The sequence below is a fragment of the Mixophyes fleayi genome, chromosome 6 (genome assembly GCF_038048845.1).
Source record: "Mixophyes fleayi isolate aMixFle1 chromosome 6, aMixFle1.hap1, whole genome shotgun sequence".
NCBI classification, from domain to species: Eukaryota; Metazoa; Chordata; class Amphibia; order Anura; family Limnodynastidae; genus Mixophyes; species Mixophyes fleayi.
Window position 1 is genome coordinate 213,769,205 of NC_134407.1, and position 16,900 is coordinate 213,786,104.

At 41.5% G+C, this 16,900-nt stretch overlaps 1 protein-coding gene across 5 annotated transcripts in view; it reads right to left on the reverse strand.

Annotated features, from left to right (window-relative positions):
• LOC142159781 (uncharacterized) overlaps positions 1-15,902 on the reverse strand; it is a 325,690-nt gene extending 309,788 nt beyond the window's left edge. For 2 of the 5 annotated variants that reach the window (XM_075214501.1, XM_075214496.1), the window contains exons 1-3: positions 15,765-15,817; positions 14,367-14,478; positions 14,047-14,141 (exon numbers count right to left, since the gene is read on the reverse strand). In XM_075214501.1, coding sequence (XP_075070602.1) covers positions 14,047-14,141; positions 14,367-14,466 — 195 coding nt within the window. In that variant the 5' untranslated portion in view covers positions 14,467-14,478; positions 15,765-15,817. Of the gene's footprint in view, positions 1-14,046; positions 14,142-14,366; positions 14,479-15,764 lie in introns of all 5 variants that reach the window. The other 3 variants (XM_075214504.1, XM_075214503.1, XM_075214497.1) reach the window with 2 other exon arrangements.
• Positions 15,903-16,900: the final 998 nt, after the last annotated feature.

A 16,900-nucleotide genomic window follows, 5' to 3' on the forward strand; every position in this document is an offset into this window, starting at 1 on the left:
ATTTCATCTAGCTCTTGAAAGTAAGCATGTTACATGATGGGGTGTGTGGCCTGGATGCCTTCGGAGCTGGTTGTGTGTAGTGGGAGCTCCACAGTGACCCGAACAATCCTGATCCATCAACCTTAAAACCCTGCGGATTTTGTCCCATCTTTGGGATATAGAATTGGGAGCTCAGTGACAATAAAAGATAGATAACTGAAGGAAGGATAAGGGTTAAGATAGAATTTTATATCATATTCTAAATTTTATGTACTGTAGACACGATGAGCTTATGTCCAATCGTGACCCTCATATATGTTAAGTATTGGAAGCTGTCAGGTGTGGGTCTCTTCTTTATGTTTGAATGTATTGTGATGTAATTCATGCTTAAAGGGAGAACTCTGGCCATGAAGGGCCTGAACAACAAAGTCGTTCTCTACTTCACTTAATGCTCTGTGTATATACGATATAGATGTTTGAATAAAATCAAGTATTATAGGAAGTTCATGATCGCAATTATATATTTTATGTGACAGGACTTTAGATATGATGTTTAATTAACTTGCGGATGTTTTGAGTCCTTGGAACCATGCCCCGCTTAATAGCCAATAAAAGTCTAATCACGTATCATCATCATATGATTTATTGGGGTCCTTGGACCAAGATGACTATCTTGTATCTATGCATGTTTTGTTCATTGAAGACCTTGGTTATAACTAATGATGTTTGGACAGGTACCAGCCAAAAGGCTATATACCTGTATGTAAGATTTTAATGGTATGACTATTCAATAAAGGACGATTTGCTTTTCATCTGACACTGCATTCTGAGATATTATTTCCATATCAATTGGGACATTGGTCTGTAATCCACAGACCCTAACCAAGAAACATTGGGACCCCGATCCAGAATACTGGACCGACGCAGGAGCGAGGCATACCCTTCCGCCACCAGAACGTACCGCTGACATCATCCAAACTTCACAGAACTTACATTGGAGACTTTGCGAAGACAAACTTCACTGCTCATGTGCTGTCAGGGAAGTGTAGACACAAGTCGGATTTAGAGTAATTCCTGTGTCGTGAACTCACATCTCTGCCAGCTCTTTGGCAGGTCCATCTACTAGTGGCCCTTACGAGTGACCTGCAACTCACCACATCGATACTGAGAGATTGAGCCCTGCTCTCCCATGGGCTACCCATACTTTTATACTCAAAGAGTCCAGTTTCCTGCTCCCAGCAGCATCGATAAACTGTAGCAGTGAGGTCTCCCTGCATAGCACTGTTTGGCTGTCTGTTACATCTAAGAATACAAGGTACTTTTTTTGCTTGATAGCTTGCCCTCAGGAGGGCTCATTTGTATTTGACTGTATGTTTGGCTCTTAATACTGGGATATTGCTGTGGTCAGTCTCCAGCTAATCTTTGTGAAGGGTACCATAGGATCGACCACATTATTTATATCTATATATAATTCTAATTTATTTTTTTCTTCTGAGCCATCTGGGCCCTCTAGTGGAGAACTGCTTCCCTACTAGCTGAACCTGTTCTCCTGAATCTCTAGTCACTAACTCGTACTACTGTGGCATGTTATACCTCACAGACTTTCCCAATGTAAAGCTATGGAGTGCAAGTGAAGGATACATTCTGTTTGAAATGCTACTACTGTCAATTTAACTCTAGAAAGGGAAGCATTGTATAATTCAGACAGAGAAAACAGGGGCCAGCTCTAAAGTCCCTACAGATCCAGCCGACATCAGATCGTACTCATAGGATACTTCCATGGTGAAATAGTCTCTGCCAGTGACATTATGTCCATAGTCAAGAAAACTATACAATCAGTGATGCGCGCTGACATATCTGAACTGAATTAGATTCCTACAGATTCCAAAGCTGGATAAAGTCTGTCAACATCAAACCACCGCAGACAAAGATCTGGCAGACATACGATCAGACTTAGACTCCTTCAAAGATCATCTGGAAGATTTGGAGAACTGCAATCGGTGAAATAATATGCACATTAAAAATGTTCCGAGACAAATCTCAACTGAAGCCGTGCCTGACTACTTAAGAGGAGCTTTTTCTCCAAATGGTACCTGATCTAAGGACATGCTACACTTAGACCGTGCACCCTGAGCTCTAAGGCCAAAGTGGGACGCAGATCATCTCCCAGAGATATAATCATCCTATTCCCCTACTCTAAAACAAAGTAAAAAATAATAGCTTCAGCTAGATATGTTTCCGCTTTTTCTTAAGTAAGTTCCGATCTTCAAATCTATCAAGACCTCACTCCGACAACTCTCAAGAAACGACAGGTCTTGATAAATGTTACAAAGGCTCTCCGCAACCATTCCATCAAACATATTTATGGGTTTCCTTTTCAACTTATTTCCAAAGATGGTTGTAAACATTCAGTTAAAACCCCAAACCAAGGATTTAACCTGCTTAAATAACATTGGCAACATTCACGACATTCCAGTTATGACATCCTCTGCTTGATCCCAGCTGAGATCTCACGCTCCAGTTCCAGAATGGCGAAAGGCATGAGCCACCGTTCTTATTCTCTACCGGGACCTACTCCAGATCAGTAACTAAGCAATTGTATTCTAAAAATTCCAAGTTAGTCACTATGACATTTGTTTCTATGTTTTATTATTATTACCATTTATTTATATAGAGCCACTAATTCCGCAGCGCTGTACAGAGAACCTACTCACATCAGTCCCTGCCCCATTGTTGCTTACAGTCTAAATTCCCTAATATAGACACACACACACAGACAGACACACAGACTAGCCTCAAAAACCTCAAATATCTGAGGGTTTATTTGACCAAATCATACACTCAGCTATATACAGCCAACTTCCCCAGACTTATAGATTCTATCATACCCAACACCGCATGATGTACTAAACTCATTCTTTTCTAGTATGGCTGCATAGTGGCAATTAAGATGAATATCCTCCCCAGACTGCTGTATCTATTAGCAAACTACTCCCATCCATATTTCCCACTCATATTCTTAAAAATCTTCTACAATCTCTTTATAAATTGATATTGGCTGGAAGAAAACCTGGGGTTTGTATGCAAAAATGAAGGTCATGGGGACATGGGAGTTCCTAACCTTCTTATGTACTATCAAGCTACACACCTGGTCCAGTGTATCTTCTGGCACTACCCTCTGTGCCAGCGAGAATAGACATCCAGAGAGGCCAATCTACTCAAAGTATATTCCCCATAGTCCTTGTTGTGAATCGCACCTCAACTTTGAACTAAAGACATAGCATTACTCCCTATTGTGAAATTTTCATTACCTGTTTGCAATCATAGTACTTTATTATTATCGTAGCTTTGTAAGGGGCTACAGTGCTCCGCAGCGCCGTACAATAGAGAAAACAGTACATACTTAAAACAGGGACATATAAGGCAGACAAAATAAATGCAGACATAAAAACAAAGGGTATAAGGGACCCTGCTCATTAGAGAGCTTAAATTCTAAGTAGAAGAGGGCACAGCTGAAAGAAGCAGAGCAAATGTGGCTCAGAGTGGAGATTGGGACTGTTATGAGGGTGCATTAGTGTGAACAGTGCTATGAGAGATAAGGGCATCTCTGAAAAAAAAGAGATGGATTTTAAAAGAGCATCTAAAGATGTGAGGGCTGTGGAAAAGGTTGATTGAGCATGATAGGGAATTCCGTAAGTGGGGAGCAGCACGGGAGAAGTCTTGTCAGGCGAAACTGAGAGGTGGTTACCAGAGACGAGACAAGGTGCAGGTTAGAGGTAGATCCAGGAGGGCGGGAGGGAGAGTATTTTGATATGAGATCTGAGATGAATGCAGGGGTGTTGTTGTTGAGGACTTTGTAGGTACGGGTAAGTCATTTGAATAGAATTCTAGAGGACACATGGAGCCAGTGTAGGGATTTGCAAAGTGGTGCAGCAGATGTGGAGCTGTGAGAGAAGAAGATATGTTTTGCAGCAGCATTTAGGATGGATTGAAGTGTGGATATATGGGTGTCAGGAATGTCAGATAGCAGGAGGTTGCAATTGTCAAGATGGGAGATAATGAGAGAATGGATAAAAGTTTTCGCAGCACGTTGAGTAAGAAAAGGGCATAGTCTGGCAATGTTTTTAAGGTGGAGTCAACAGGACTGGGAGAGTGTCTGGATGTGAGGAATAAAGCAGAGGGCAGAGTCAAGTGACACCAATGCAGCAGGTTTGGGAGACTGAGGATATTGTGGTGTTACTGACAGTGAGGGAGATTTGAGGGCAGGTGGTGATTCTGGCAGGAGGGAAGATAATAAGCTCTGTTTTGGACATCTGGATCAATACCTTCAACTGCGTCACTTCTATCGGATGCTTGACATAAAAACACCAGAAGCTCATTGCTACCCACTGGAGTCCTTCTGTCAAAGTGGTCCTTCATCTAAGGGCCTTATTTCGTCACTGTACCAAATGCTGTTGACCCACAATCAGCAAACGAAAGATCCACATGACTTGGCTTGGGAAAGGGATACGGGGGAGATCTTAGACCCTAAAGACCGGAACAAAATCAAAACTAATCTATCTAAAACCTCAATCTCAGTACTGGGCACCGTCTCGCCATCAGACTATATTCCCAAATTCTTCAGATCTATGTTCGAGGTTATGTGGCCATAGGTGTACCCTACTGCATAGCTGGTGGTCATGCCCTAAAATAAGAAGTTACTGGGAGGAACCACACAATGTCTTCAAATTATTCTAGTCTTCTCCCCAAGAAGAAGACCTCACTAAATCTTGTGGTGGACAACTAGGGCCTCTCTCTGTCCCATCCATCAAGGTGCTGCAGTGCGTTATTTTAAAGAGAAGACGAATGGGTGGACGTGTGTCTGTGTGTGTGTGTGTGTGTGTGTGTGTGTGTGTGTGTGTGTGTGTGTGTGTGTGTGTATGTGTATGTATATATATATATATATATATATATATATATATATATATATATATATATATATATATATATATATATATATATATATATATATATAAAAAATACTGATCCTCTGCATTCTGCTTATACAAAAATGGAGTGCAAGAGGGGATTGTCCACAATGTATAAACTAAAAACAAGGATACGCTGCACTCACCAAATACACAATTAATACTGTTCTAACAATTTTTCTATATTAAAAACAGGGAATGTTAGTTTCACATATTACAATATAAGTTAAGATGATCAGCTCATGCCAAAGTCTCCCCCTTCTGTGTTTAGCTGTTCTCGTTTTTAGTGACTTCCATAAACCTTGTTTTGCTCATGAAGTACATTCTGTCTCATAAGTTGCTTACTTAAGATAAGATCAATTGTCTGACCAAAGAACGCTCAAGGAAAACCTGTTGACCTGCTGAGGGACGTAGAGACATAACTGTGACAATCAGTGGTGTGTGCAGCATCCTATCATGTATGATAGAAAATAAAAATTAAACTTTTCCCCAAAGGTCTCGTTCAATATTCTGAAAAAGCCCATTTCTAGTGGCGGCAGGGGACTACCCGACATTAAGTTATATTATTTGGCTTCCCATTTCTCCCAAATTGTTGCATCATATGCCCCCTCGGGTTCCACTCGTGGCTTGAACTAGAGGCGGCATATATAGCGCTCCCTGATTCCACCTCACTATGGGTTCTACCCCCTATACACGGTCCCCCCCCCATCCAAATTACTTCCTACTACTAAATTTGACATCAAGATTTGGGATTCTCACTCCTTTAAATTGAAACTCACATCTGCCCTTTCCCCTCTGACCCCCATATGGTTTAACCCTATATGTTCTCCTGGCCTCTCCAAGGTGAGACACCGCCATTGGACTCAAGCTGGCCTCAAATTCCCATCAGATTTCTGGAAACAAGGCCAGTGGCTCCCACTAGCAGAACTTCAGCCTGCCCCCCATGCTTAACCCTTTCAAGTTCTTCAAAATCACCCACTTTTTACGATCCCTACCACCCAAATATTTACTACGTCCCCTTACCCCGTTCGAAAACCTTTGCAAACTTTACCTCATGGATAAGGGTATGATATCACAACTTTATAATATCTTTCTTGAATCCACTATTCATCCGCAACTCACACATGAAGCTGACTGGGAGAGGGATCTGGGACAGGGATCTGGGCCCCGCCCCCACGGATGAGGAGGCCTGGGAGGACACGAGACTGGGGATAGCTAAAAGCTCCATATCAGAATGGTTGAAAAAGAGGGATAGGCTGCGCTTCCTCCAAATATATGAAGCAGCCAAATGCGAACCTGAGAGTGTATGGGGGACCCCTAAACTCCCAACAATGTTAGATACGTATAAAAATAGTCAGGTTCTGGGCGCTTGTAAAGGAAAGATATATCAATTTAATATGGATGGGTCCACAATACGCTCCGGCCGGAACGAGACAGCTTAGATGTGTTAAACAATTAACATGCATCAATTGACACTGCCGAAAAAACAATGATAATGGTAAAAAACACTACAAACTCAGTGTGATTGCAAATATGGTTAGATTGCACTTACAAGCTACTAAAATATGAAATGACCAGTACTCAGATTTATTCACTAATTACTTAATTACTCCATTGCCTCTTGGCTGATTGGCACATCCGGATCTCTTTAAAAACTGTCTAGGAAGACCAGTTGGACATTTCTATCCCTGAGGAAGCCCACTGGCCATTGCCACCGGGCGAACGCGTTGGTGACTGTCCCTCAACTCAGTTTTATGCAACTTACTAGCATGCTAGCATCTTACATTACCATATACAGACATCCACATCGGAGACCAGCCTGTAGCGTGTATGCGCTCATCCGCAGCGGCACTACCGCTTCCCCTGTTTAGCCTCAACTTTATGAGAAAGAGAGAGACTACGTTTGGGGATTAGGAGGACTACATCCACATCGGAGACCAGTCTGTAGCGTGTATGCGCTCATCCGCAGCGGCACTACCGCTTCCCCTGTTTAGCCTCAACTTTATGAGAAAGAGAGAGACTACGTTGGGGATTAGGAGGACTACATTTGGATCATCACCACCTATATTCTGCTGGGTACCTGTCCATTATTGGAGGCATTTTGATATCTATACATTTAATCTCAACACGGAGATATCCCGCAGCGTGTACACGCTATTTGAGCGGGATCATTTTTTCTTTCAACAAGGAGAGGATTTCCTTTTAGGAACTAGAAGAACTTTCTTCTTCGTTCTTGTTTTAATAATTGGCATTCTGCTGGGTGCTTTTTATCATTGAAATCAACGTTATATCTAACCTTATCAGCACAGACTCTGGGACCGCTACTAAGTGCCTGTCTGCATTATAGACAGCCAGACATCCCTGCTTCATGTGAGTAACGGCTACCAATTTCATTTTTGCTTGCATTTTTCATCATCACCAACATTTTTATTTTACAACTCTGGACATTATATTTCCCTACATTTTCTTTTTGCGGTTCATATCAATTGTCATTTCATATTTTAGTAGCTTGTAAGTGCACTCTAACCATATTTGCAATCACACAGAGTTTGTAGTGTTTTTTACCATTATCATTGTTTTCGGCAGTGTCAATTGATGCATGTTATCTGTTTAACACATCTAAGCTGTCTCGTTCCGGCCGGAGCGTATTGTGGACCCATCCATATTAAATTGATATATCTTTCCTTTACAAGCGCCCAGAACCTGACTATTTTTATACGTATCTAAAAGCTCCATATCGACTAAACTAAAAGAAACATCCTATAAAATCTATTATCGCTGGTATTATACCCCCACCCGTCTTCACTCAATGTTCCCCTCCTCATCACCTGACTGTTGGCGGGGTTGTGGCCACAGGGGATCATTGCTACACATCTGGTGGACTTGTCCAGTTATCACTCCCTTCTGGGATGCGATCCATGGCTTTATCAACACTCTATTTGAGGCTCCCTTGGCGAAAGACCCTTGGATTTTCCTCCTTTGTTACCCTCCTCCAGATAAATTTTCTAGAAAACTGACTGCACACATCCTTACAGCCACCATAGCCCTTAAATGGAAACGTAGCTCTTCTCCATCTCTCTCTGCCCTTAAAAAGCAAATTTGGCACGTGGCAGCCATGGAAGAGATTACTTACTACTTACACGATAGAGGTTACGCTTTCAACCAAGTGTGGGCTCCTTGGCAATTCGCAGAACGCTCGTTCCCCTCTGGCCTTTAACAACTCCATTGTGACCCATGTGCGGCGGGCAGGACTCTGCTCCTCTCCCGCCATCTCCTGATCCTCTAACATTCATATTTTTACCTTCTTTCCGATTACACTCATGCATCAACCTTTGTGGTCTTCCCTTCCCTTTCCCTCCTAATTTTCCTTCACCCCTTCCCCTCCCATTCTACTTTTTCCATTATTGTCTCTTACATTTATACAAAAGCAAAAAATTAAAATATGGTCAATATATCTTTCAAGCTGTCGGAGACGTTTTCTTTAGACTCCATTACAATGTTAATGTTCTTCCATGTATACATTATAAACTTTTGACTTCGTATTGTATATACCTTTTGTTGACTGATCATTCAAAATAAAGAATTTAAAAAAAAAAAAAAAACTTTTTTTGCTTTTCATCTAATCGGAGTTCATAGTTTTTGATAAGTCTGCCATGACGTAGGGTAAGGGATGATGACTCAATGGTGGACAGGAGAGGGTAGAAGAGAAAACAAGAGGAAAGTGCAGTACAGGGTTTGTCTGTCCTGTACATCCCTGTTTTGTGTATGCCCTGCTTACCCTACTCACCGGCTCTGCAGAACACTGTGTTGTCACTGGTCAATGACTATCACTATGGCAGGTCAGGGATCTGTGTATAAAGACTCAAACACCCTGAACTTTGATGTATAAGAAACACCAGAGAGTGTGGGAGGAGACTGGTCAGACCTCTTGGCTGATGGCTCACAATTAAATTACAATTGAATAATGTTTCTGCCTTACAGTAGCCCCACACATATTCTCCACCATGAGCTACAATTGTTATTCCACCTTATTAATGGTCTCCCACACCTTTTATACTGTAAGCTCATAAGGGCAGAGCCATCTTTATCTTCTGATTCATGTCATTCTATATTATTTATTTGTATCACAATCCCCTCAATCTATAGCACTAAAGTAGGAGGAGAGCAGGGGTCTAATGCTGGGCACACTACAGAGTTTCCTGACCAATGTGTTATCTACAACGATTGTACCAACCGCTGGAAAGAAAAAGAATAAAAAGTGACGATCAGCAGCCGGCTCATGCGTACACACTATACATGTTTTAAAAGATTTACCCTCAGATCTGTGCTCAACTGTGATAACCGTCAGCTGAAAAGATCATGATTCTGTAACCTCTATGGAGATCCTGATCGTGAGGGCAAACACACTGCAGGATTGGAAGGACGTCGTTCCATAGGTGAACGAGATTTATAGTTCCGCTGATGAAGCCAATAAAACTATGATCTGTGCTTTGAAACGATCCCTGTTCACTGCTGGAGCGTACACACTTATGCAATATCGGGCCGGACAATCGTTTGTTTGATTGACCCAATACTCGGCTGAAAACACTGTAGTGTGTACACAGCCTAATGGCTCCTGACTCCCCCACTGGGCAGATACTTTTCCTCATTAGTTTGTACTGACAGAGGAGGGTGTAGAACAAGAGATAATTGTAGTGACTGAACATGGAGAATATAGGAGTTTTCTGCATTTAGTGCTCACTATTCACCTGTGCTGATATCTGTAGGGATTTCCTCCTCATTACACTGCTGATCATCCCTCACATATGTCTCTTCTTCCTTTATATCTTCTACTTTACCATCAGTCAGATCTTCACCCTAAATAACCCACAAAACAATAAAATAACAGGTTAATAATGTTGGATTTAATGAGTGGAGATTAACCCCTTTATGCAGCTTTGCTATGTGTCAGTTATATGAAAGTTCATTTTGTTTATCCTAGTGAAGGATATGAATTGTCCTGGCTGCACTTTTCAAATGATTTTATTCACTTGTACACATGTTATTAATTTAAAGACAGGCACCTTGTTTACACTATTTTCTAGTTTGTTTCTTGGGAATCAGGCCACATCCTTCAGGTGCTGGAAGCTCTGAAAATGGAGGCTCAGGAACGGTTTAAAAGTGACACCCAGTATATACAATTGTATCCCATGCTAGGGACTCACTTACAGATGCCCTGACGTTGGCTTATCCCAATATAGCTATATTGTGCACAAAAATATCCTATTTATGTATATGCTGACACATAGTGATTTATATATTGCACCAGACAATCTCTTCTTTTATCCTAGTGCAGGAGGCTTTCCTATGGTTTCATGAAAATGTGAAAGATTTTCTCATAACTGGCGCTGGTCTGTTCTTACTTATGGAACAACTTTGGATTTATTTCTGCTAATATGGAATTTGCACAGTACTGAGTACCTATGAATGAGTGCATCCATATTATATCTGTATGTGGATATAATATATCTTTAATATCTCACTCTCTCTAGATATATAACTATATAAATACATTTTGGAAGGTTTTGCCATGACCACACCTACTTATTACATCTTATCTAGCAGATTCTAGATATAAGCATTCAGTATTATGCCTGCACCTATCTATATATATCCTGAAAAATATGGGGAGGGGATGAAATAAATTTGGCTCTCTTGAAGAGACACTTTATTTAGGAATTATATTCTATGTTGCCTAATGGCCTCAGTGGGGGTACAGACAAAGCTTCATTTTTGGGCTCAGGTCAGTCACCATGCAATTATACATTGTTTTTACTCTTTGGACTCCCTACCAGGCATAACTAATGGGATAACTTCCTACTTAGCTGAGCATAGAGTGAGTGGAGATTGTATCCTTTAAGATTTTTTATGTGCTCACCCCACCTTTATTTTCATTTCCGTCCTATATATTGTTATTTGCATGTGCACCAAATATACACAGTTCTCTGAGTTACATGTGATGAATTCATTCATTTTATAAGTGTTACTTGTCGTGGATGACTTAATCTCATAGATATTATTATATTTACAGGCTTTACACATAACTAGTTCCCCTAATATAGATATGGATAGACTGCATTTTACTAAATGGTTTCTTAGACTGGATGCTTTTCTACATACAAATGTTGGTACAAGTGAAGTTATACAGAGTTAATAACAACCAATGTGGACAAATGATTCCCTCCATTCCGTCTTGAATTGGGAATTGTATTGAGTAATAAATGGAATATCATCTATGCCTGTTTAGGACTTATGTTTAGTAAGTGCATGAACAAAGGGCGCAGAGTGTGTACTGCACATTGTAAGTGTTCTGAGGAATAAAACACACTTGGAAATTCTCATTTGAAATACTATCGGAAATCGACACGGTCACACAGTGATCATATACTACACTATTACTATCTATATTACTATCATTTTTAATGTTTAAATGTCATGCGAGAATAAATTCTGAAGATAAAAAGGGAAACAGGAATTTGGATCTGTTACGATTCCTAGTACGAACTCAGGGAGAGGCAATAGTGTCTTATTTAAGGCAGAGTTCATAAGAATTGCAGGTTTCAATGGCAGAAATAGCAGGTATACTCCGATAACACAAACAGGTACAGATACAGTGAATGGCAAGACTAGTCCATAGAAGCAGTAGGTGCCAAGGTATAAAGGGTAAACTGGAGCTCAGGGTAAACAAGTTTACCAGGTATAACTCTGATGACACTATCAAATTCAGATTCAGGGTCAAGGAGACAGAGTTACCCAATTGCCAGGAGACACGAGGCACTAGATAATGGAGAGCGGCAGCAGGATTCCAGATTGACAGGAGACACGAGGCACCAGACAACTGAGACAGGTATCAGGATTCCAGACAGCCAGAAGGCACGGATTGATGCACAAGAGATATAAGCAAAGGAGGGTCAGGCAAGCCAAAGGGTCAGAAGCCAATAGGTCCACAAAAGTAACGGAGATTAGGCAAAAGGAAAGTCAAATCAAAGCCAGGAGTCAGGGTCATAAGCAGTAGGGCAAAAAATGGCAGAACAGGCAGGAATCAATACCAAGAAAGTCAGGATAAATCTCAGGGTTTCAAAGACAACCAGCTGCAGCAACAAAGACAATTGATGAACTGAACAGGCTACAGGGAAAGGCAATCTCTTAAAGGCCAGCCACAGGTGATAAGGATCCAGGATTTCAAGATTTTGGAACCAGTGAGGCAAGGATTCTTGAGAAAGGTGTTCACTTTTGGAGATCCTAAGAGAAAATTTGGAAATATGTGATCACTTACCTCAACAGGACATGCCGCACACCTTCTAAGTTCCAGGATAAATTGAGCCAACACCTAGCCCAGGCCATGACGACCCCTGAAATGTGCGGACCTTGGTACTCAGTCTCACTAAAAGCACATTGGGCATCAGATTCAGAATGTCCATGTGGCAATTTTGCTTGCCACTTGGAACATATGAAGTACATAACTAATTTGCCCCCATCAGCCTTGGATCTGGAAGTCATACCTTTTCTGACACGATCAGAAGAAAGCAAATAGAGAGACAACAGTAGAAACACAATCTAGAAGAGAGTGAACTAGCAGAGAAAGCTACATCTGTATATGTATGTACACAAAGGCACTGAATTGGAGCTGGACCCCCCCACTGTGTGTCTGAACAGGAGAAGGAGAGAGCACAGTGACAGGACAGAGTGACAATATCTATATCAGAAATGAGAACACAAACAGCTCAAACTATCAATACCCTAACCTAATATTATGTTATACTTATGTATCCAGTTATTCCACATACATTCAGCTGACTAATACAAAGCCTTTCATGTTTATTAATGTCACATACTGGTTTTACATGCTAATAATCTTCCTCTATAACTTCAACTTTAATTACAGTCACACATACACCCTACCCTATATAACCCTCTAAACCAGCGGTTCCCAAAGTGTGTTTCGCGGCTCCCTGGGGTGCGGTAGTGATCTCAGAGGGGTGCCGCCAGCTGGCCAAAAAAAAAATAATACATATCTGCCCGGCGTCCTGCACCCTCCTCCCTGCTCTGACTTGCACTGAATGTCAGGCATAACGTTATCACACTGGACATTTTCAATGAAGATCGGCTCGGTGAGAAGCCAGAAGAAAAGAAGACAGAAGGGCAAGTAAAAGGTAAGAAAATGAACAGAGGATGAAAGGGGCAGTGTAAACAAGGGAAACTGATGAAGGGGAACAGGGATGATGAAAGAGGGCACAGCGTCATGATAAAGGAGGGCACAGCGTCACGACGAAGGAGGGCACAGCGTCACGACGAAGGAGGGCACAGCGTCACGACGAAGGAGGGCACAGCGTCACGACGAAGGACGGCACAGCGTCACGATGAAGGACGGCACAGCGTCACGATGAAGGAGGGCACAGCGTCGTGATGGAGGGCACAGCGTCATGATGACAGAGGGCACAGCGTCATGATGAAGGAGGGCACAGCGTCATGATGAAGGAGGGCACAGCGTCGTGATGGAGGGCATAGCGTCATGATGAAGGAGGGCACAGCGTCATGATGAAGGAGGGCACAGCGTCATGATGAAGGAGGGCACAGCGTCATGATGAAGGAGGGCGTTATGATTTTTGCACATATTGTTTTTATTTTGTTTATTTTTTATTTTTAACTTATTCCTGTTAATGAGTGCTGTAAATTATTCTTTGATAGAAATATAAGTGAAGAATATATATATATTCTTTTTTCTTGGATTTATGTGTATTATTTTTTAAACAACTTTAATAAGTATTTAGGTCAGGACAGAAACACTTATGTTATTTTGACCCAACTACTTATAAAACGGTACTGCTCTGTGATTATTTTGTATTGGGGTGTCTTGAAAAAATTATTGAAACCCTAAGGGTGCCTCCAGCTGAAAGAGTTTGGGAACCACTGCTCTAAACAATAAACATATTTAATAATGTCCAATTTAATGAACCAAGATTAAATAAAAGAATATCAGTGTATAAGATCCACACAGCTTATACACAGATAATATAGTTCAGTGTCATTTTGTATTTGATGAGACCCTCAATTATTGTACCTGATATTCCTTCGGGATACTGGGATTTTCGTCTATACAGTCCTGAGAATAAAGACGGGGACATCTCTCTGGGGTATTTCTGTTACTGGATCCATCTGTAGGAAACACACAGTGACTGAATACATTGTATATATATCTGATTATCACATGATGTGTATCTAGCTTACTCTCATAATTGCTGTCTCCTTTACAATAGATTAAAGTAGTAATGATACATTACACATCTAACTCTGAATCAGGTCATGTGTGTATATGATTATTCTGATGAGTCTTACAAAGGGGAATGCAACTCTTTTCTGTCTTTATTGTTTATTACTCACTTATGCTGATATCTGTAGGGGTTTCCTCCTCCTTACACTGCTGATCACCCCTCACATACGTCTCTTCTTCTCCGATTGTATCTTCTACTTTCATATCCATTAGGTCACAACTCTAAATTGGACACAAAAAATAAAAATAACAAAAATCAATAATGTTTGAATTTTTGTTTTAAATCTGCTCCACCTGTACAATAATAACAGCACCAGAGTCTGCTCCACCTGTATAATAATAACAGCAGCAGAGTCTGCTCCACCTGTATAATAACACGGCACCAGCGTCTGCTCCCCCTGTATAATAATAACACGGCACCCGAGTCTGCTCCACCTGTATAATAATAACACGGCACCAGAGTCTGCCCCACCTGTATAATAACACAGCACCAGAGTCTTCTCCACCTGTATAATAATAACACGGCACCAGAGTCTGCTCCACCTGTATACTAATAACACGGCACCAGAGTATGATCCACCTGTATAATAATAACACGGCACCAGAGTCTGCTCCACCTGTATAATAATAACAACACGGCACCAGAGTCTGCTCCACCTGTATAATAATAACACGGCACCAGAGTTGGATCCACCTGTACAATAATAACACGGCACCAGAGTCTGCTCCACCTGTACAATAATAACACGGCACCAGAGTCTGCTCCATCTGTATAATAATAACAACACGGCACCAGAGTCTGCTCCACCTGTAAAATAATGACAACATGGCACCAGAGTCTGCTTCACCTGTATAATAATAACACGGCACCAGAGTCTGCTCCACCTTTATAATAACAACAACACGGCACCAGAGTCTGATCCACCTGTATAATAATAACACGGCACCAGAGTCTGATTCACCTGTATAATAATAACACGGCACCAGATTCTGCTCCACCTGTATGATAACAACACGACACCAGAGTCTGCTCCACCTGTATAAAAATAACAACACGGCACCAGAGTCTGCTCCACCTGTATAATAATAACACGGCACCAGATTCTGCCCCACCTGTACAATAAAAACACGACACCAGAGTCTGCTCCACCTGTATAATAAAACGGCACCAGCGTCTGCTCCCCCTGTATAATAATAACACGGCACCCGAGTCTGCTCCACCTGTATAATAATAACACGGCACCAGAGTCTGCTCCACCTGTATAATAATAACACAGCACCAGAGTCTTCTCCACCTGTATAGTAATAACACGGCACCAGAGTCTGCTCCACCTGTACTGTAATAATAACAGCACCAGAGTCTGCGCCACCTGTATAATAATAACACGGCACCAGAGTATGATCCACCTGTATAATAACAACACGGCACCAGAGTCTGCTCCACCTGTATAATAATAACACGGCACCGGAGTCTGCTCCACCTGTACTGTAATAATAAATATCATTACCTGCTGCCAGACACATAAACGCGAGGTCTCCGATTTATCTCACTCACTTCTCACCCGAAGTACTTCCGGTCTGTGCCTTGTCCCTGTCGTGTTATGAGCTCCGAAGGCTTCGACAAAATAGCTGCCGCTGTGTGTAACCGGAGTCAGAGAGGCCTCATCGTCTTTGGTCAGCTGTTCAAAAAGGGCGTGTCTATGCTAGTCAGTGGGCGTGGTTTAACGGAATGGTTTGTTTTATTCTTAAAATATGTTTTATAATATATAATATAATATATAGCCTAACAGATGTGGTGCAGGGAGCACTGACATCATATTATACTGCACAGCTTTATACTGACATTACCAGCATATTTCTACAGCCCAAATACCTTATACTAATAATATATATTACCTATACTGTTATATCCCACATTACTGTAATACTTATACAGCCCATATACCTTATACTAATAATATATATTACCTATACTGTTATATACCACATTACTGTAATACTTATACAGCCCAGATACCTTATACTAATAATATATAATATCTATACTGTTATATCCTGATTTACCGCCATGCTTATACAGCCCAGATACCTTATACTAATAATATATATTATCTATACTGTTATATCCTGATTTACCACCATGCTTATACAGCCCAGATACCTTATACTAATAATATATAATATCTATACGGTTCTATCCTGGATTACCGCCATGCTTATACAGCCAGGCTACTCCTCTGTAACACAGTGGAGACTTCCGCTCTCTTAGGGGTGAGTGTGTTCTCCATCCCGCAGTACAGAGGTGACAAGTGGTGCCCGCAGCCATCCATGGACAGCCCCCTCTGGGAATATGGGGCACAGATTTCTCCAGCTCAGCTCCAGAGGACGATCTTCTCGCTCAGTGCAGGGAGGATGCGGCAGCTCCTGTAAAAGGGATTCACACCTGGAGACCTTCTACACCGCTACCCTCTTACTTTAAAGGCTCCTGCTCCATGGTTTCCCTCCCTGGTCGCTGTCCCTTTGCTGGCAATGCTGCTTGGGCTGTCCTGATATACACACAGGTGCTACCAGGCATGCCATGTGTGTTATGGCTCCTTGTGGGGCAAGTCTATCTGTGTACTAAGTGGCTTTTATTTTCTTTCCA